The sequence below is a fragment of the Spermophilus citellus genome (assembly GCF_964194105.1).
Source record: "Spermophilus citellus genome assembly, chromosome: 8".
Taxonomy (NCBI): Eukaryota; Metazoa; Chordata; class Mammalia; order Rodentia; family Sciuridae; genus Spermophilus; species Spermophilus citellus.
The window spans coordinates 57,135,381-57,157,558 of record NC_138189.1 but is presented as its reverse complement, the minus strand read 5'-3'; the positions used below and the strand labels follow the sequence as shown (position 1 = coordinate 57,157,558).

The window sequence follows — 22,178 nt, the reverse complement described above, 5'->3', positions numbered from 1 at the left end:
CCTGGGCATACAGCCAGATTACATTTCCTGGCCCTCTTCACAGTTGGCTGTGAGCCATGTAACTGTATCCTACCCAGGGAGTACAGAACTTGTAAATATAATGACTAGGACTGGCTCGTAAAAGTCTCCCATGGGCTTCCTCCTTTTTCCTGCTGAATGGGCAGACTTTGGACCCATATGGAAATGGCAGAACCACTGTCAGACTGGACCCTCACATCTAAGTAGAGCAGGATCCAGCCCAGCGGACCTGATCCTGAGTCTTCATTTGAGCACGAAAGAAGAAGAACTGATGTTTTGAGCCTGATGTGCTCTGTGCATTTGTTAATCACATCCTGGTTAGTCCAGATTGATATAATATTTGAAAGGTCACTCTTGGTGAAGTTTGAGACTTGTCAACAATAGCAGTTGCCAACATTAAAGTTTATTGCAATGTGTTCCATGGAAATTTTGGTTGAAATAGGTACTATATAATTGTGGATAAAACATCATTATGTCTTACTGATATTCTGCTCTGTGTAGTGAGATTATGAAAGGGGGAAAAATCTTACTGCATTTGATTCTCAACTCTAGTATTAGTATCACTCATTTTCTGGACTTTACATAGCATACCCCATTGCATACCTTCAGGCATGTATTTATTATACTAGATTTAATCAACTGGAGGGCCGATGAGCTAAATCTTGTATTTCTTATTTTCTCTGATGTCTAGTGCAGTACTTTTTTCATTAAGCTTTGCTTACAGTAATGAATAAGTACTGACTCTCAGATTTCTTACCCATTGAGTTATTGGAGGTCATGTGCCAAGTGTCTTAGTTTGTGTTGTTTTGCTCTAGCAAAATACCTGACATTGGGTACTTTATAAAGGAAAGAGATTTATTTAGCTATAAACCATAGCACCCGTCTCATAGCATGGTGGAGAAACAGAAAGGGAAATTGCTGAGATCAGAGAGGGCCAAGCACATGGGGTACCTCACATTAAGAAAACAATCTGCTTTCTTAAGAACAACTTGATTCTCTAAAAACTACAATAACCCCTCCTGAGGGGTTTGCCCCCGGCCCCATTCCACTTCCAGTAGACTTTTCCTCTTAGAGACCCACGACTGCTAAATGCTATTGTATTGGGAACCAAGCTTCCAGCATATGAGCCTCTGGAAACATACTCAGACCCTGTCTAAACCATGGCACTTGTCTCTTGCCTTACCACTGATACTGCCTCAACCTGACTTAAACATGTTTTGATTTCTTAGGGAGGTGTTTAATTTTATTAGATTTTGTTTTACCTGTGATCTAGGAGGGAATGTAACATCATGGGGTCTGAGAGTCGAGCGTTTGCGTAGACGGTATGGAGAAGTGTTTTCAGAAGGCACACGGGCTCACTACTTTAAGTAGGTTGTGCATTGCTCAAAGCTGCTGTTTCAGTGGCTCTGTTTCTACCCAGAGTCAGGAACTCATCTCGGAAAATTGATAGAAACTACAAAAAGTCTCAAAGTAGTGAGTTTGTGTAACTCAAATGAACAACGATGAGCATCTAACTAAGAAAGCATTAGTGGAAAAGAAGGTTGGGAGAAGAATGTAGAAGACTGCAAAATACAGCAACTGAATGGATTTGGGGCCAAGAAAGGATTAGAATAATGAGGAATAATGAAATTCCCATGCAGATTATTTTAGTCAGCTTTGTGTTGCTGTGACTAAAAGACCTGCCAAGAACAACTTAAAGGAGGAAGGTTTCTTTTGGTTCATGGTTTCAGAGGTTCAGTCTGTGGTTGGCTGACTCCATTGCTCTGGGTCCAAGAAAAAGCAGAACATCATGGTGAAAGGGCATGGTGGACAAAATCAGCTCAGGACACAGCAACTAGGAAGCAGAGAGAGCTCTGCTCACTAGGGACAAAGTCCAAACCCCAAAGGCATGTCCCCAGTGACTTGCCACCTTCAGCCAAACCCCACATGCCTAAATTACTACCTACTTAATCCATATTAGTGGGTTAATCCACTGATTGAGTTACAGCTCTCACAATCTAACCATCTCACCTACAAATATACAAACACTCCTGCATTCACACGTGAGCTTTTGAGGAACTCCTCATATCTAAACCATAACATTTTGATGCCCATCAACTTAAAAAATTCAATTATGTATATCAGTAGATTTATATTCTCTAAGATAAAGCCAATTAATTTTTCCTGCTAAAACAGTAACCAAACATTTTAGTGTTTTATTAACTTGTTCTATGTTTACTGTCTTTGTGTTTAGTATGGGTGTGTTTTTTGGACATTATTGACCCATTCATACTGAACAAGGGCAAAAGCCATGAGAATTGGAATTGCTGATAATAATAGCCATAAAATTATGCCCATAATGATGAAGAGATTAAAATAGAACTTGTAAAGCATGAGAGAAATGGTGGAAATCTCATTTACATGGGACACGAGTCTCTTGACAGTAGGAACAACACTGAACAGGGAAGAATTAATCATGCCACAAGTGAAAAGCACTGCATTTCACAGTGCAGTTGTAGGTTAAAAAAAAAATTAAACAAATGAGAAAAAAGACCCCGCAAATATTGGAGTGTGCCTTTGGAAGACCAGCATTATTTTTGAATGCTACTAACTCAGTTGTTTTTTTTTTCTTTTTTTATTGTTGGTCGTTCAAAACATTACATAGTTCTTGATATATCATATTTCACAGTTTGATTCAAGTGGGTTATGAACTCCCATTTTTACCCCGTATACAGATTGCTGTATCACATCATTTACACTTCCATTGATTTACACATTGCCATTCTAGTGTCTGTTGTATTCTGCTGCCTTTCCTATCCTCTACTATACCCCCTCCCTTCCCCTCCCCTCCCCTCTACTCTCTCTACCCCCTCTACTGTAAATCTTCTCTTCCACTTGTATTATTCTTCCCTTACCCCTCACTTCCTCTTGTATGTAATTTTGTATAACCCTGGGGATCACCTTCCATTTCCATGCAGTTTCCCTTCTCTCTCCCTTTCCCTCGCACCTCTCATCCCTGTTTAATGTTAATCTTCTTCTCATGCTCTTTGTCCCTACTCTGTCCTTAGTTACTCCCCTTATATCAAAGAAGACATTTGGCATTTGTTTTTTAGGGATTGGCTACCTTCACTTAGCATAATCTGCTCTAATGCCATCCATTTCCCTCCAAATTTTATGATTTTGTCATTTTTTAATGCAGAGTAATACTCCATTGTGTATAAATGCCACATTTTTTTTATCCATTCATCTATTGAAGGGCATCTAGGTTGGTTCCACAATCTTGCTATCGTGAATTGTGCTGCTATGAACATCGATGTAGCAGTGTCCCTGTAGCATGCTCTTATTAGGTCTTTAGGGAATAGACTGAGAAGGGGAATAGCTGGGACAAATGGTGGTTCCATTCCCAGCTTTCCAAGAAATCTCCATACTGCTTTCCAAATTGCTTGCACCAATTTGCAGTCCCACCATCAATGAACAAGTGTACCCTTTTCCCCACATCCTCACCAGCACTTGTTGTTGTTTGACTTCGTAATGGCTTCCAATCTTACTGGAGTGAGATGGTATCTTAGGGTGGTTTTGATTTGCATTTCTCTGACTGCTAGCGATGGTGAGCATTTTTTCATGTACTTATTGATTGATTGTATGTCCTCCTCTGAGAAGTGTCTGTTCAGGTCCTTGGCCCATTTGTTGATTGGGTTATTTGTTATCTTATTGTTTAATTTTTTGAGTTCTTTGTATATTCTGGATATTAGGGCTCTATCTGAAGTGTGAGGAGTAAAGATTTGTTCCCAGGATGTAGGCTCCCTATTTACCTCTCTTTTTGTTTCTTTTGCTGAGAAAAAACTTTTTAGTTTGAGTAAGTCCCATTTGTTGATTCTAGTTATTAACTCTTGCGCTATGGGTGTCCTATTGAGGAATTTGGAGCCCACCCCCACAGAATGTAGATCATAGCCAACTTTTTCTTCTATCAGACACTGTGTCTCTGATTTGATATCAAGCTCCTTGATCCATTTTGAGTTAACTTTTGTGCATGGCGAGAGAAAGGGATTCAGTTTCATTTTGATGCAAATGGATTTCCAGTTTTCCCAGCACCATTTGTTGAAGATGCTATCCTTCCTCCATTGCATGCTTTTAGCCCCTTTATCAAATATAAGATAGGTGTAGTTTTGTGGATTGGTTTCTGTGTCCTCTATTCTGTACTATTGGTCCACCCGCCTGTTTTGGTACCAGTACCATGCTGTTTTTGTTACTATTGTTCTGTAGTATAGTTTGAAGTCTGGTATCGCTATACCGCCTGATTCACACTTCCTGCTTAGCATTGTTTTTGCTATTCTGGGTCTTTTATTTTTCCATATGAATTTCATGATTGCTTTATCTATTTCTACAAGAAATGCCATTGGGATTTTGATTGGCATTGCATTGAACTTATAGAGAACTTTTGGTAATATCGCCATTTTGATGATGTTAGTTCTGCCTATCCATGAACAGGGTATATTTTTCCATCTTCTAAGATCTTCTTCTATATCTCTCTTTAGGGTTCTGTAGTTTTCATTGTATAAGTCTTTCACCTCTTTTGTTAGCTTGATTCCCAAGTATTTTTTTTTTTTTTTGAGGATACTGTGAATGGAGTAGTTGTCCTCATTTCCATTTCAGAGGATTTGTCGCTGATGTACAGGAATGCCCTTGATTTATGTGTGTTGATTTTATATCCTGCCACTTTGCTGAATTCATTTATTAGCTCTAATAGTTTCTTTGTAGACCCTTTTGGGTCTGCTAGGTATAGAATCACGTCATCTGCAAATAGTGATAATTTAAGTTCTTCTTTTCCTATTTTTATGCCTTTAATTTCTTTCGTCTAATTGCTCTGGCCAGTGTTTCGAGGACTATGTTGAACAGAAGTGGTGAGAGAGGGCATCCCTGTCTTGTTCCCGATTTTAGAGGGAATTCCTTCAATTTTTCTCCATTCAGAATGATGCTAGCCTGTGGCTTAGCATAGATTGCTTTTACAATGTTGAGGTATGATCCTGTTATCCCTAATTTTTCTAGAGTTTTGAACATATAGGGATGCTGTACTTTGTCGAATGCTTTTTCTGCATCTATCGAGATGATCATATGTTTCTTATTTTTAAGTCTATTGATGTGGTGAATAACATTTATTGATTTCCGTATATTGAACCAGCCTTGCATCCCAGGGATGAATCCTACTTGATCATGATGTACAATTTTTTTGATATGTTTTTGAATCCGATTCGCCAGAATTTTATTGAGGATTTTTGCATCTGGGTTCATTAGAGATATTGGTCTGTAGTTTTCTTTCTTTGAAGTGTCTTTGTCTGGTTTAGGTATCAGGGTGATGTTGGCCTCATAGAATGAATTTGGAAGTTCTCCCTCTTTTTCTATTTCCTGAAATAGCTTGAAAAGTATTGGTATTAGTTCCTCTTTAAAGGTTTTGTAAAACTCTGCTGTATACCCATCTGGTCCTGGGCTTTTCTTGGTTGGTAGTCTTTTGATGGTTTCTTCTATTTCCTCAATTGTTATTGGTCTGTTTAGGTTGTCTATATCCTCCTGACTCAATCTGGGCAGATCATATGACTTAAGAAATTTATCGATGCCTTCACTATCTTCTATTTTATTGGAGTATAAGGATTCAAAATAATTTCTGATTATCTTCTGTATTTCTGAAGTGTCTGTTGTGATATTGCCTTTTTCATCCCATATGCTCGTAATTTGAGTTCTGTCTCTTCTTCTATTCGTTAGCATGGCTAAGTGTCTGTCGATTTTATTTATTTTTTCAAAGAACCAACTTTTAGTTTTGTCAATTTTTTCAATTGTTTCTTTTGTTTCGATTTCATTAATTTCAGCTCAGATTTTAATTATTTCTTGCCTTCTACTTCTTTTGCTGTTGTTTTGCTCTTCTTTTTCTAGGATTTTGAGATGAAGTATGAGATCATTTATTTGTTGGTTTTTTCTTTTTTTAAGGAATGAACTCCAAGCAATGAATTTTCCTCTTAGAACTGCTTTCAATGTGTCCCATAGATTTCGATATGTTGTGTCTGAGTTTTCATTTAACTCTAAGAAGTTTTTAATTTCCTCCTTGATGTCTTCTAAAACCCATTGATCATTCAGTAACCTATTGTTCATTCTCCAAGTGATGCATGATTTTTCCTTCCTTCTTTTATCGTTGATTTTCAGTTTCATTCCATTATGATCAGATAAGATGCATGGTATTATCTCTACTCCTTTATATTGTCTAAGAGTTGCCCTGTGACATAATATATGATCTATTTTTAAGAAGGATCCATGTGCTGCTGAGAAAAAAGTGTAACTGCTTGATGTTGGGTGGTATATTCTAATATGTCAATTAAGTCTAGGTTGTTAATTGTGTTATTGAGTTCTATAGTTTCCTTATTCAAGTTTTGTTTGGAAGATCTGTCCAGTGGTGAGAGAGGTGTGTTGAAGTCTCCCATGATTATTGTATGGTGGTCTATTAGACTCTTGAACTTGAGAAGAGTTTGCTTGATGAACATAGCTGCTCCATTGTTTGGGGCATATATATTTATGATTGTTATGTCTTGTTGGTGTATGGTTTCCTTGAGCAGTATGTAGTGTCCCTCTTTATCCCTTTTGATTAACTTTGGCTTGAAATCTATTTTATTAGATATGAGTATGGACACTCCTGCTTGTTTCCGCAGTCCATGTGAGTGATATGAGTTTTCCCAACCTTTCACCTTCAGTCTATGTATATCTTTTCCTATCAAATGCGTCTCCTGTAGGCAGCATATTGTTGGGTCTTGTTTTGTGATCCATTCAACTAGCCTGTGTCTCTTAATTGGTGAGTTTAAGCCATTAACATTTAGGGTTATTATTGAGATATGGGTTGACCTTCCAGCCATATTTGTTTATTAATGTTACTAAACCTGATTTGTTTTCTTCTTTGATTATTTTCCCCCCTTTACTGTCCTACCTCCCACTGTTGGTTTTCATTGTTATTTTCCATTTCCTCTTCCTGTAATGTTTTGCCAAGGATTTTTTGAAGAGATGGTTTTCTAGCTGCAAATTCTTTTAACTTTTGTTTATCGTGGAAGGTTTTAATTTCATCTTCCATCCTGAAGCTTAATTTCGCCGGATACACGATTCTTGGTTGGCACCCATTTTCTTTCAGTGTTTGAAATATGTTATTCCAGGATCTTCTAGCTTTCAGAGTCTGTGTTGAAAGATCAGCTGTTATCCTGATTGGTTTACCCCTAAATGTAATCTGCTTCCTTTCTCTTATAGCTTTTAAAATTCTCTCCTTATTCTATATGTTGGGCATCTTCATTATAATGTGTCTAGGTGTGGATCTCTTATGATTTTGCACATTTGGCGTCCTGTAGGCTTCTAGGATTTGGGATTCTGTCTCATTCTTCAAGTCTGGGAAGTTTTCTCATATTATTTCATTGAATAGATTGTTTATTCCTTTGGTTTGGACCTCTATGCCTTTCTGTATTCCAATGGCTCTTAAGTTTGGTCTCTTTATGTTATCCCATATCTCTTGGATGTTCTGGTCATGGTTTCTTAACAGTCTTGCTGAGCTGTCTATGTTCTTTTCAAGTTGAAATACTTTGTCTTCATTGTCTGATGTTCTATCTTCTAAGCATTCTACTCTGCTGGTAGTATTCTCAATTGAGTTTTTAAGTTTGTTTATTGCTTCCTGCATTTCTAGGATTTCTATTTGTTTGTTTTTTATTACCTCTATCTCCCTGTATAATTGATCCTTTGCTTCTTGGATTTGTTTATGTAATTCCTTGTCAAAGTGATCTTTCATTGTCTGATTTTGCTGTCTCATGTCTTCCTTGAGACTCCAGATCATCTGAAGCATGTATATCCTGAATTCTTTATCTGACATTTCATCTGTTGCAGCTATTACCTCTTCTAAAGTTGAGTTGACCTGCATTGCTTGTGGTCCTTTCTTGCCTTGTCTTTTCATACTGCTTGCATTTCTTTCTGCTTGGTAAAACTGTTGTGTTTTTGAAATTTTCCCCCTATTTATTTATATTGCTCTTGTATAGTTGAAAAATCTCCCTTGCAGGGCGGGTAGTGGCTGTGCTCCTCCTCCAATTGGGGTGATGTGTCTACTACGCTGGCGGTCCGCTAGGCCTGCTCTGCCGGTCGGTCGCAGGTCTGCCCACCCTGCGGGCCCGGGTGGCGACTCTGCTTTGCCCCCACTCCAATTGTGGTGATGTGACTACCATGCCCTCGGGTTGTTGGGCCTGATCCGGATGCGGGCGGTGGCTCTGCTCCGCCCCCACTCCAACCAGTGTGACATGTCTGCCTCGCCGGCCGGCTGCTGGGTCCGTTCCACCGGTGGGCCACCGGTCTGCCTACCTTGCGAGCTTGGGCGGCGGCTCTGCTCAGCCCCCACTCCAAATGGTGTGACTTGACTGCCACACCGGTGGTTCGCTGGACCTTTTCCGGGCACAGGCAGCGGCCCCGCTCAGCCCCCACTCCAATCGGTGCGATGTGTCCACCATGCTGGCAGGCCACCAGGCCTGTTCCGCCGGTGGGTCACAGGTCTGCCTACCTTGCAGGCTCGGGCGGCGGCTCTGCTCGGCGCCAACTCCAAATGGGGTGACTTGACTACCTTGCCATCGGGTCGCTGGTCCTCTTCCAGGTGTGGGCGGCTGCTCTCTTTGGCCCCAGCTGCAGTTGGGGTGACCTGATACCTCGCCGGCGGGTTGCTTGGCCTGTTCTGGGCGCAGGCGGCAGCTCCACTCTGCCCCTCTGGCCCCCATAGCACCCAGCAGGACCCGGACCAAGAAGCAGTTTCCGCGGGTTCCCCAGCCCTGGGCCAAAGCAGCTCCGGGAGCCTGAACCCGGCCGCTCCGAGCTCGGTGCACGCTCTGCTAGGAGCAGGCTCCAAGAAGCAGTCTCCGCGGGTTCCCCGGCCCTGGGCCAAAGCAGCACCGGGAGCCAGAACCCGACCGCTCTGAGCTCAGTACACGCTCTGCTAGGAGCAGGCTCCGAGATGCAGTCTCCGCGGGTTCCCCGGCCCTGGGCCAAAGCAGCTCTGGGAGCCAGAACCCGGCCGCCCCGAGCTCAGTGCATGCTCTGCTAGGAGCAGGCTCCAAGAAGCAGTCTCCGCGGGTTCCCCAGCCCTGGGCCAAAGCAGCTCCGGGAGCCAGAACCTGGCCGCTGCGAGCCCGGTGCACGCTCCGCTAGGAGTAGGCTCCAAGAAGCAGTCTCCGCGGGTTCGTCAGCCCTGGGCCAAAACAGTTCTGGGAGTCAGCACCCGGCCACTCCGAGCTCGGTTCACGGTCCGCTAGGAGCAGGCTCCAAGTAGCAGTCTCCGCGGGTTCCCCAGCCCTGGGCCAAAGCAGCTCCAGGAGCCAGAACCCGGCCGCTCCGAGCTCGGTGCATGGTTCGCTAGGAGGAAGCTCCAAGAAGCAGTCTCTGCGGGTTCTCTAGCCCTGAGCCTGAGCAATCTGTCTGCAAGACGCAGGCAAATAACCGCCTGAAATCACCTGTTCCGTAGCTGAATGAGCTGAGATCAGTAGAAAACAGGGATGATTACGTCAGCTCTCCAAGATGGCGGCCGCTGGCCTCCTCCGTGGTCCGACCGGTGTGGAGAACCGAACTGGACCGCTTCTCTCCTCCGTCTCAAACCCAGAACTCAGCACTGAGCATAGCCATTGCACTGCTGGCAGGAGCCCACAGAATCCGCAGCACTGCACCTCCTCGCCGCCACCTCGCTGCTTCCCAGCGCTTGCCGCAGACTCCAGCCGCGGGGCGATCAGCCGAACAAGCAGTGCGACCCTCGGTGCGGAGAAATCGCCCGCGACCGAGCCCCTGCAGCCGATCCTCGCGCAATGAAAATCCCTCCACTAGATTCTGGAGCACCTCAATTTCCCTGGAAATTCCCAACAAGACAGCCTTCAGCTGTTTTAACTCGTCATTCTCCCGCACAGTGACGCGGCACACGGGGGTGATGCACTCCCTTCGCTGCCATCTTCCTCTTGATTATTTCCTCAGTTGGTTTTTTAAATGTGAAGTCCAGTAGTGGTTCAGAATGTAGCACCAAGTACGGTGGAGAGCCTCAGCCATGTTTTCTCTTTATATGTACATGCATCAGGGCAGGTATAGAAGTGGCATATGGAGAAGCCATAACTTCTAAAACTGTCCCTGTGAGATGAACACAGGAGGAGCAGGAGTAGAGCACAGATGGTGGTAGAAGTGAGAATAGCAAGGAGGGGATAGATTTGAATACAAAAGAAAAGATATAGGCTCAGTCTTTTTTATTTTTTGCTGGAAATATTTACTCTTTGATAAGGGTGGTTACCTTTCATCTCTGTGTTGACACTATAATGACAGAGACATTAGTACAACACTTAGAAGTGGTGAGAAACGCTTCCCTTGCCTGTGTTTCATAAGAGTCTCTGGCCTCATATGTGAAAACACAGAATAAATTAGGGGCCTTAGGAAAAAATTATACTTTATTTAAAATTTGATATACCTTTTCAAAGTAAATTCCAATTTACATAGTAACACATTGCTTCCTCAATTTTGTTTTCAAGTAAATGTGTTGATTTTTAAATTAACACTACAGGTTACTGTATGACCTTTAAAGTGGAAGTATTGGCTGCAACTTCTTGACTTTAATGTGGTTTTTGATATTTAAGGAAGAACACTTTTTACACAAAATCATTTGTTTTCAACTATATCACTGGATATAGTTTTGTTGATTTCTGACTAATTAAAAAGATGAAGTAGGGTTGGGAAAATACAGCCAATCCAGATGGAAGGAATGAGAGAGAACGGATAAGTTTTTTAGTGTAAACAAATGTGGCTGAAGAGGAAAAATGTAATGTGGGGTGTGTGTGTGTGTGTGTGTGTGTGTGTGTAATCATGAAGATGGATTAAGGTAGTATAAATGTGAGTTAACAAACATCCTTAACATGCATGGACAGCAGTTCCATGATAGGTTATTATGGGAAATTAGAGATGAAATGAAATTTCATAAGATTTCTTTTGTGAATAAAATAATATGTATAATATAAATATATTTCTTTTGCAGTCTGAGGAAATAGATACATAGTATGATTTTTTTTTATTCTTATGTAAATTTTGTATTCTACCTTGTATGATTTTTTCATTCGTGTCATATTTGAATTTATACCTTATGTGTATTACTGATACTTAATAGGTTAACTGTTTTAAATTCATAGCCAAATGTGGAAAGAAAAAAATATAGTTTTCCCAAATTATATTCTTGCCATTTAAAAAGATATACTTGTGAGCTGAAAATGATAGTACTTCTTTTTTAAATTAACATTTTATGTTTTCTCTAGGCTGGAATGATAAAAAGTGAGAATGAAGAATATTTCATTGAGCCTTTGGAAAGAGGTAAGCAGATGGAAGAAGAGAAAGGAAGGATTCATGTTGTCTACAAGAGATCAGCAGTAGAGCGGGCGCCCATTGACATGTCCAAAGACTTCCATTACAGAGGTAGGAATCTCTGACTAGACTTTATAATTAAACATTTTAAGATACAATGAAAACGACCCTCCCATCATGAGTATAGAGAATATAATTGTCATGTACTCTTGTGTAATGTGCACGTGGCAAAAGAAGTTTATATATCATGAAATATGACTTTTCTTTTTAAAATGCATGAGCATATTTGATGGGTATTATTTTATTCCAGTGTATTAGTATATCTCCAATATATTTTCATGATTACTTTTTAAAGTTTTATTTTAAAATGGTTTTAACTAACTTATGTTAAAATTTGAAAATATTTATGATTTCCAGAACTATCTAAGCTATGCATTATTAGTGTTATTTTTATAAGATCTTAAATGACATATAGTGGCACAACAGAGATCTGTGTTTTAAGACTACTGTGATAGCTACATTTGAAAGTAATTAAACTCTTTGACTTTATAGTTTGTTTTGCAAAACTTTGTACTACTAGAAGGAGAATTCTGTAGAATAGTAGAATTTTTTCTCAAAATAGGCTGGAGTCAATAAAGTGAACCATGGCACATGGAAATTTTCTATTTTTTTTTTCCAAATGAAATCTGAAAATAAGTCAACATTAAGAAGATTGTCTTATATGTTACTTACAGAAGTTTCCTTTGTGGAAAAGAAAGAAAACTTAGGAATTTACATTTTTTACCAAATGTATATTTCTTTTGCTTGGCCAACTTTCTGAATTCAGGAAATTTCCTTGAAGAACATATGAGGGATAGAGACAGTTTTAATTAGAGCATTAATTTGGCTCACAGATTACCTTTTGCGATTTGCTATGTAGTTATTAGTTTGATTTTCAAATACTACTGGCTTCCCTTCATCGGCTGCACTAATGGAATAGATCTTGTATGTTCCCTTGAGCAGTATGTAATGTCCATCTTTATCCCCTTTATCCAGTAAAAGATCTTTAAAATGAATACAGCCTGAACATTTTTGAGAAATTTCTGTTTTGAAGAAAGAGAACTATGTTAATAAATGCAATGTTATGAAATATGTGCTTAACTTAAGTCATTCTGGTGTAACAGAACTGGAATGAGCTACAACAGGCTCACTGTGAATAATAATTGTGAAACCATTTCGGACACTGTGGCTGTCCTCCTGTTGCTCCATCTGTCATAACTACAGGTCCACCAGGATGTACTCTATATCAATTCTTGAAGGTATCTATTTCTGTAAATATTAGTCCTGTTACTTTTTATTGCTGTGATATTTACAAAAGGGAGAAATTACTTTTTCTGTGAAATAAGGAAATCACCAGACATTATTTTAATACCTATTGTATTTTTAGATAATGGAATAGGGAAAATTTTATAGTCAAGATGTATAACTTTAAAAGGATCACATGGGATTAAGGAAAATTGGAACATTATTATAGGAAATTATTAAAAATATCAGTTCCAGTAGCATGAACATGTTCAGTTTACGGTAAGGGTTATTTGTAAGAATGCAGACACTAAAGACTTTTGTTCTTCAGTCATGAAAAGAAGATTGCCTTATGGTAACAGTTGGCCAAAGAGTAACACATTTTGGAAAGGTTTTTAATTTTCATTGGCCATGGGTCAAAATAAATGGAGTTCCTTTGTTAACTCTCAGTTACCTTCAATCTTGAACCAAAATAGAGTCCCTCAGTTCTCTTAAATAAATGTTCCAAGATGAACTTTAATGCAAACTTAATGGTTTTTTATTTTATTGCTTAAGAAATTTTAATTGAATTATGTTATGGGTAACCTTCTTTGAGAGTCTTAAACTGTGACCACCATATACATTAGAAATGTAACTTCTTGAGGGCAAATCCCAATTCAGAAGTTCAAGTACTAAATTTCTCAAATTCCTCTGTTTCAAGATGTTATTTTAGGAGACATATGAGTCTTCAGTGAGTTGTAGTAAGAGGAATGAGATACTTGAGCTAAGGCTTACCTAGAAAGAAATGCATTGAGAACCATGTCTTCATATTTTTTTTCTGACAGCAAGTCATCAGAAGAAATATTGATTATAAGCAAGCCATTCCTTATCCTGTGGGGTTTTGTTAGAGGGCCCCTATGATACTCTGTCATATTTTGCTAGTTATCATAGTACTTGCCTGGCTATATTTCTTGCTTTGACAGTAAAGCTGCTACGAAGTACCATAGATTTAGCTGTTTACTTTGTTGTGAATGTTCTAAGTTAAAACAGATTAGGAACTGAATTGGATAAGTAGAGGGGATGGAATGATGGAGCCATATTGAACAGAGATTGAAATAAACACTGAAATTATGAAGGTTTGTGATGGAGAAGACCTCGAGGGTGGGGGCAGGGGAAGAAGAGAAGTAATCAAAGATCACTCAGAATTCTAACCTGTAGTACTTGAGAATTTTCTTTCTAGAATTAAGGTATAAAAACAGCAACAGAAATAGGTTTGTTGGAAGCTGACAGGTGGGTATGATTTTAGAATAAACTTGATGATCTATTGGAACAGCAAGCAAATTGAAAAATGCATAATGTATTTTCATAATCCTGTCCAGGGGCTTTACATGAATGACATTGAATACCTTACATACGTTTGTAGTAGGGATGAGTAGAGATTAGCTTGGGAGGCAGGTGTCAGGTATTGCCTTGCAGGTGCTTGGAATGTCTCTGCTTGACTTTCTGTGCTCTTGTTCCCAACTTGTCACAGCATCTGAAGGTGCACATGGCAAAGTATTGGAGGTACATGAAAGGCATTTGTTACTTACCACTATAGGTGAGGAGGAAACTATGCCCTAAGAAACAAAAGTAATACTAGAATTCTAATACTAGATTCATAAAGTTCACCTCCGCTATTTAAAAAATTGGTATTTTTACCACACTCAGGAACCCTATGCTCTTGATCTTGGTCAGATGCAAACATGTATTTTCATTCCCTATCTCCTAAAAATATTCATCTGAGTTTCTAATAAAAGTCACAGCTTTGAACCTGATGATAGAATGTATGATGTGTTTCAACAAGAGAAAAAAACCTCAACCAATTCAATATATAGCAGATTTCTCTTTCCTTGACTCTTAAAAGGAAAGCTGTATTCTTTTGAGCTGTGCAAAATATTTGAAGAGCTGTTTAGAAATACACTGAAGTAACTAGTAAAATCAGAGATGCAGTGCTCTGCTTTTGTAGAATTACTGTTTCCAAAATGAGATCTAAAGCACTTTTACATTGGACAGTGAAAATCCTGGTCAGTATAGAGCCGACAGGTGTTCATTACATGAGCACAATCAGTGTCTGGCACTATCTTTTAGTTAGACAACAAACATAAACTTGTCTAGTTCATCACAGTGGGAGAGTTTACTTTGCTTTCTTCTCTGATGTCTGCTGTAGGGTTATGGAAATCACATCCATTTTTGGCATTTTCAATTTGGACAAAATTATTTTTTACTTGGCTCTTATTTTTGAAATTTTAATGGGTAACAACATAGATTCATAAAGTTTACCTCCGCTATTAAATCAATCATTTGTCTAAAACTCAAATAAAAAAATATACCGTTGACCATCTCTCAAGAATGCTTACATTGTCGTCATTAAGAAGCTCAAGTTAGGCCGTCTGCTTTGGGGGGAGGCGAGACTGTACTAGCATGACATCATTCAGCTTTTCATATTTTTTATTTAATCCCTAGGCCCTTCAGCTTCTCCCCTCAAATTACAAACTATTCATTCACCAGAAGCTTTGTGTTAAAGTAATTTTTGTAATTACTTCCTACCAGCGGGAAACAAGGAATAGTAAGCCTTTATCTCCCGGCTTCCTTTCAGCATTTTCGTTTTCCTGCAGGAACCCAAGTGCTTGCGTGGCTGGTATGGTTGTCATGGTGCTGTGAAGGAGTGTCTTTGTCCCAGGTGGGAAACATGGAAAAGTCAGAAATGATTTAGGAGTTACTCCTGGTTGCTGGGGAATGGAACCATGAAAGAAGAACCATAATTATGGGAAGAGTGTTTTATTTTAGTGATGCTGGAGTGCCTAGGTGCAGAGTCTTTCTCTGAGTGCACAGATATGTCCCTAGGTTCTCTAATCCTTCATGCTGGGAAGTCCTTATGATCTGTGCCCTAATCAAATAGAACCTTTGGTGGGCTTTGCAAACCTCCATGAAAAAATATCAAAGAATAGAACTCAATCTTAGCAAATGTTTTAGTAAGTTAAGGCATGGAACATAATATTTCTACAATATTAAGATGTCAAATAGCAACCGTTCTTTTAGTTAGGTGTTAAGTTATAAATCATTTATAGCTGTATCAGTCTATCATCTAATCTAAGGGTCAGTCATGTGTCAAGGGGACTTCTATTGGGTTCATAATGAAGTCCTAATAATATGTATGGGATTTGTTTTCAGATTTATTTAGTATATTTCACACTCCGGGTATTTATAACAATGATTGACAAAAATGATGGCTCTGTGGAGATTGAATTATTACCTTATTAGTCATCAAACAGAGTAATAGTAAAAGGGTTTTCAGATGTGAAACCTAAAGGATATTTATTTTCTTTTATTAAAATACCTATGGGGGGCTGAAACTATAGCTCAGTGGTAGAGTGCTTGCCTAGCATGTATGAGGTACTGGGTTCAATCTCTATACCACATAAAAATATATGTAAATGAAAAAAGATATTGTGTCCATCTACAACTAAAACATATGTGTATATATATGTATATGTGTATATATAAGTATATATACATACATATGTAAATAAAATACCTACTGGGCCTATCATATCCCCATATGAATAAGCTCAGTTAAAGGACCTTATTATGAAACCTATAGGCAAGGATTAATGTGTTACAAATGTAATTTGACATATTTTCCCACTAAAAAAAATTGAATATAGAAAAATACAAACCATAGTGAAACTTCAGGGCTCTGGATCAATTTTTGTCATTGATATGGCATTAACTGAAGTAGAGAATTGGAAGGTTTTAGATATATCTGAGTGACGAAAAATTGTAGGCAGTGAATTTATGTTAGGGTAGAAAGCTAATTTAGGTAATTTGGACCAGCTCTTGATTCATAAATAAAATGGTTGCCTATTCAGAAGCAACTATATCAATTTATTGATTAATGAGGGAGCAGTTTATACCAAGAAAAGGCTTTATAGTTTTTTAAAATGTATTTGCTGTGTGTGGATAGAAAAATATATCAGCTATCAAAATATACATTTAATATTTAGTTTCACTCATGACAACTGCTTTTGCTTAGGAGTAATATGCCCTATTTTTAGTAGAATACATTTTATAAAGTATATTTTGCCTCTGCCTATGCCAAGTGTGTCTGTTTAAACACATTTGAAGCCAGTACTGGTTTTCTCTCTAGATACAATGATTCTTAAATTTTCATGTTAGTAAGTGGAAATCAATTGTGTAAGGAAAGCGAATATTTTTGGAGGTTTAATAACCTGTTCTTTCACCATTTCAATTTTTAACATGTGAGTGCTATTTTTTTTCTTCTTTACTTTCTGGTTTTTTAAGACCTTTTATGTAAGAAAGGAGAGGCATTTTGGGTGCAGCTGGAACAAGCACTAGTAAGGAGGCCTTCTCTTTCTCCTTTCTCCTCAGTACAGTGGCTCCAGAGCTGGCCTCACATCCGTATCCTCATGGATAGCATTCCTCTAACGTGTCCTTTCTTTGGCCATCTAAAAGCATCAAACTTAGGGAGACTGGAACACCTCCTCCCTCCAGTTTTCCTAAACTACAACTTTCCATCAGGTCCAACCTTCTTTTTCGGTTGGCCAGCATCCTGGGCCACACACATATTTATTCCTCTCTTTCTTTAGCATCTTCTTTCACTTGCATCCCTGATGCCCTCATGGCCTGAGTAAATGCCTCAAGACAGCTGAGGAAGGCCAGACTCTTAGTTGGGGGCCCTGTGGTGGTGAAGGGAGAAGGTGCAGCTCCAGGGTTTCTGTCTTTGTTCTGAAGTATCATCACCCACAGGGCCTTGGTCATAATGACCAATGGCCACATTAACAATCACTGGGCTTCATCACTCAAGGACAGGGACCACATCTTTATCTTTGAATCTTTACATGAAACCTGCCAGCTATGACACTTTTTAGCATCTTACTAAGCATCTGAAAAATATTTATAAATCTGAATTAGGCACTTGTGCAGTTTTTTCATCTTTGAAAACCATTGTAACTGTTTACAATGTAAACACGTATTAACTTGTTCAATGCCTTTGCCCAGAGATTTTTGCCATTATTTCAGATTATAAAGCATTTTCAGATTTTATATATATTCATTTTTTTTTATATACCGGGGATTGAACTCAGGGGTACTCAACCACTGAGCCACATCCCCAGTCCACTTTTGAATTTTATTAGAAACAGGGTCTCACTGAGTTGCTTAGCACCTTGCTGAGGCTGGCTTTGAATTTGAGATCCACCTGCCTCAGCCTCCTGAGCCCCTGGGATTATAGGCATATGCCACTGTGCCAGCAAGATTGCTTTTTTGTGTGTATTATATATATATAATACACACACACACACACACACACACACACACACACACACATATATATATAAAAGGGATATCTTTAATTCTAAGTATTTTTCATCCAATTCCTGTGGAAGGTTTTGTTTCTCTCCAATGAGCTTTATAAATTACTGTGTACTCTTTGTTAAGTTCGTGTGGAACTAAAACTTGTTGCTAAATTCAGTTCTTTGTTTCAACACTTTGGCAGGTTTTTTTTTCATGTTTCCAAGTTTTTCGGGTCTTATTCCATGTGTTACAAGAATAAAATTGCCATCCAGACCCCTTTTGGTGATACATGATAAAAACAGAATATATTATGTTCTGTACTGTGATATCTTTACTGATAAAATGCCACTGAACACTCTTCAGGTAAAAAGAAAATTAAGAGATTAGAACCATTGTAATTCATTTCCAGTTTTGAATGACATGTACAGAAAGCCAATGTATGGATCTGATGCAGGTATGCATTATTTTTCTTTATTAAATGAGGTTGGGCTTGGCAGTCCTAAGGAAAATCACTGCCCGATATCCCAGATGGGCCACCTTATCAATGTTTAAAGAGGTAGAATTAAGTTAATCAGGCTGGAATGTGTTGTTTTTGACTCTTTCAACATTTTTTTCTGGTCTTTGGTGACCCAATATTTAAAAAGTCAGCAGAAGGTTTGCATGGTTCATGTAGGGTTGCCATCATCTAGGTTCTCCTGTGCACTTTTTTTGTGACTTGCCAGTGTTCTTTTCTTAAATTCATGGAAGATTTGTTCTAAAATATTTTTGGCTCAGACTTATACACATCATCGATGAACATTTCTGGTATGTATTGGGATTATTTTTATAGATTAGTCATTTGAAGCATGGACATTAAACAAATAATTATTATTGGAATCATTTGGATTTCTTACTCTGAATCAAAGCTTCATCATTTACGAACTTTTCATCTTTCCTAGTTATATGCTCCAGTTATATATTATGTGTGCAACACAGTATTGTTAACTACAAGTACGATATATCTGTAGAACTTAGTTACATTACATCACTGAGATTTTATGCAGCTGAATAGTATCTACCACCAACTCCTGGTAACCACCATTCTACTTGCTACTTTTATGTGTTTTTGACTATTACTGATAATTAAAATAAATGGACTCATGTAGTATCTGTCCTTTTATAGGTTTGTTTAACTTAGCATAATATCCTTAAGGTTTGTTTCTGCAGATAGCAGGATTTCCTTCTTTTTAAAGGCTAGTAATGTTCCATTGTATGTATATACTACATTTTCTTTACCCATTCACTTGTCAGTAAACATTTGTTCCCACATCTTCGATATTGTGAATAATGCTGAAGTGAACATGAGGTTGCAATCATTTCTTTGAGATACTGATTTCAATTCTTTTGGATATCTACCTAGCAATGGGATTTATGGATCTAGTGGTAGTTCTAGTTTAAATTTTTTGAGGCAACTCTGCACTGTTTTCCTTAAAGGCTCTGCCTGTTTATGTTCCCACAGTGTGTGCAAAGGTTCCATTTTCTTTCTTTTTTTTTGTTTTTTCAACACTTACTGTTGTGTGTGTGTGTGTGTGTGTGTGTGTGTGTGTTTGATAATAGCTATATTAGAGGTCCATTATGATATCTCCTAGGGGTTCTGATGGGCATTTTCCTCGTGATTAATGACATTGATCCTCTTCCCATATACCTGTTGGTTATTTTCTTTTTTAGAAAAGACTATTTAATTCCTTTGCAATTTCTTTAATATGGCTATTTGGGGATTTTTGCTGTTGAGTTAAGGGAGTTCTCTCTATCATATATATTTTGGATATTAGCCTATTATCAGATAAATAGTTTGCACATATTTTTTCCATAGGTTGACTTTGCACCCTATTTTTTGTTCCTTTGTTGTCCAAAAGCTTTTTCATTTAGTATAGTCTCACTTATCCACTTTTGCTTTTGTTGCCAGAGCTTTTGGCATTCTATCTAAGAAACTATTGCCAAGACCAAAGTCCTGAAGCTTTTGCTTGTTTTCTTTTAGGAGTTTTATAACTTCATATCTATGTTTTAGTCTTATTCCATTTTGAGTCACTTTTTGTATTTGGTGTAAGATAAGGGTCCAGTTTCATCCTCTGTGTGTGGATATTTAGTTTGCCCAATAACATTTGTTGAATAGATTATCTTCTCCCTATTACGTTTTTTGGCACCCTTATGGAAAACCATTTGACCATATATATGCATTGATGTATTCCAGGCTCTTATTCTGTTCCATTGATCTGTATTCTGTTTTTATACCAGATACTTACTATTTTAATTACTGTATCTTTATAACATATTTTAAAATCAGGTAGTGTGATATTTCCAGCTTTGTTTCTATCCCTCTTCTTCGCTCCATCTATTTAGATTTCTTGTGGTATCATAGGAACTTCAAGGTTTCTTCTATTTTTGTTAAAAAAGGCATTGGGATTTTGAAATGGATTGCACAGAATACATAGATTATTATTTTGAATAGTACGTACATTTTAACAATATTAAATCTTTCAATGCATGAACACAGATATCTGTCCACTTGTGTCTTCTTTATTCTTGAGGTAATAATTGTATTATCCAGTAGTCTCCTTACTGTCCTTTTTCTCCTCCACTCAAGTCCTCCCAGCCAGTCAGCCAGTGGTTGGGAACAGTCAATAAGTAGGTCTTTTCTGCATAAAGACAGGGAGGAATGAATATTATATTTTCCAAATTTCATCCCCATTGCAAAGTTATTTTTATGTTCAATGTGGCTATAACTTCATATTGTTGTAGTTACAGAAACCATATGTATTAAAGGGTTGTTGAAAGGGCTCATTAGAATATTTTTCTATTTTTTCATTTTGTCCATGTAATTTGGGATAAAGATAGATGCCAACAGTAGCAAAGAAAAAATATGGTTACCAATGTATTTAATGTTAAGAAAAAAATTTTCATTTTCAAAACTTAAGCACCTTTATTACCTTATTTTTTAACCTAAAATCCATCACAGATGTACTCTTGCTGCCCTTAAGTCACTAGAAGAACCTTGGATTTTTCAGTTTCTCAAGCTTGTATGTCTAAAATAAAATTTTAATCTTACCTCTTATTTTCTAACTAGTATATGGAAATATAGAGTTTTATCCCATATTACACAGAATTTTATATATGATTAAAAGAGTAATCAATTTTTCCTTGATAAATAGAAAAATTATGTTTTATTAATGATATAGAAATTACTGAGAGATGTTATGCAAATCAGGGAAAATAGTCATCCTGAGGTCCTATACTTACTTTTGCAGATTTGCTTAACTTTTGTCCAGAGGTAGAATAATGGGGTTGAAAGTGACAGAAGTTCTGTGTCCATGCCTCTTTCAGTACAAATAGGGAGGTCATCTGTTTTAGTCTTCTTCAGGTCTTGGTAATAACAAAAGAAAATTAGGTCCAATCATGATGGAATTTCTTTTTTTAAAAAAATATTTTAATTAGGTATATATGACAGCAGAATTAATTTTGGTTCATTGTACACAATTGCAGGACAATTTTATATTTCTGTGGTTGTACACGATGTAGCATCGTACCATATGTGTAGTCATACATGTACCTAGGGTAATGATGTCCATCTCATTCCACTATCTTTCTCATGTCCTATTCCCACTCCCCACCTCACCCTCCCCTTTGCCCCATCAAAGTTGCTTCATTTTTCCCATGTCCTCCCCATTATCGATCAGCATCCACTTTTCAGAGAGAACATTCAGCCTTTGAGTTTTTGAGGATTGGCTTACTTCACTTAGCATGATATTCTTCAACTCCATCCATTTACCTGCAAATGCCATAATTTTATTCTCTTTTAATGCTGAGTAATATTACATTGTGTATATATACCAGTTTCTTTATCCATTTATCTATTGAAGGGCATATAGTTTAGCTATTGTGAATTGAGCTGCTATAAACATTGATGTGGCTATGTTACTATAGCATGCGGGTTTTAAGTCCTTTGTGTAAAGACAGGAGTTGGATAGCTGGGTCAATGGTGGTTCTATTCTCAATTTTCTAAGGAATCTCCATACTGCTTTCCAGGACTGGGCACTATTCAGGAGCCACTTGTCAAAAGAAACTAACTTTATTTTTAGAACCACACAGGCCAAACAAAACAGCTCCTCAGGAAAAACCCTCAGAGCCCAACTGCCACCACCGGCTTCCCACAAGCCTCTCAT

General features: G+C 38.1%; 1 protein-coding gene across 2 annotated transcripts in view; it reads left to right on the top strand.

The window, feature by feature from the left end:
- ADAMTS3 (ADAM metallopeptidase with thrombospondin type 1 motif 3) overlaps window positions 1-22,178 on the top strand; it is a gene marked incomplete at its 5' end in the record, with an annotated part of 250,102 nt that overhangs the window by 121,986 nt on the left and 105,938 nt on the right. For both annotated transcript variants that reach the window (XM_081304703.1, XM_081304702.1), the window contains one exon: window positions 11,322-11,478. In XM_081304703.1, the coding sequence (XP_081160829.1) occupies window positions 11,322-11,478 (157 nt within the window). The remainder of the gene's footprint in view (window positions 1-11,321; window positions 11,479-22,178) is intronic.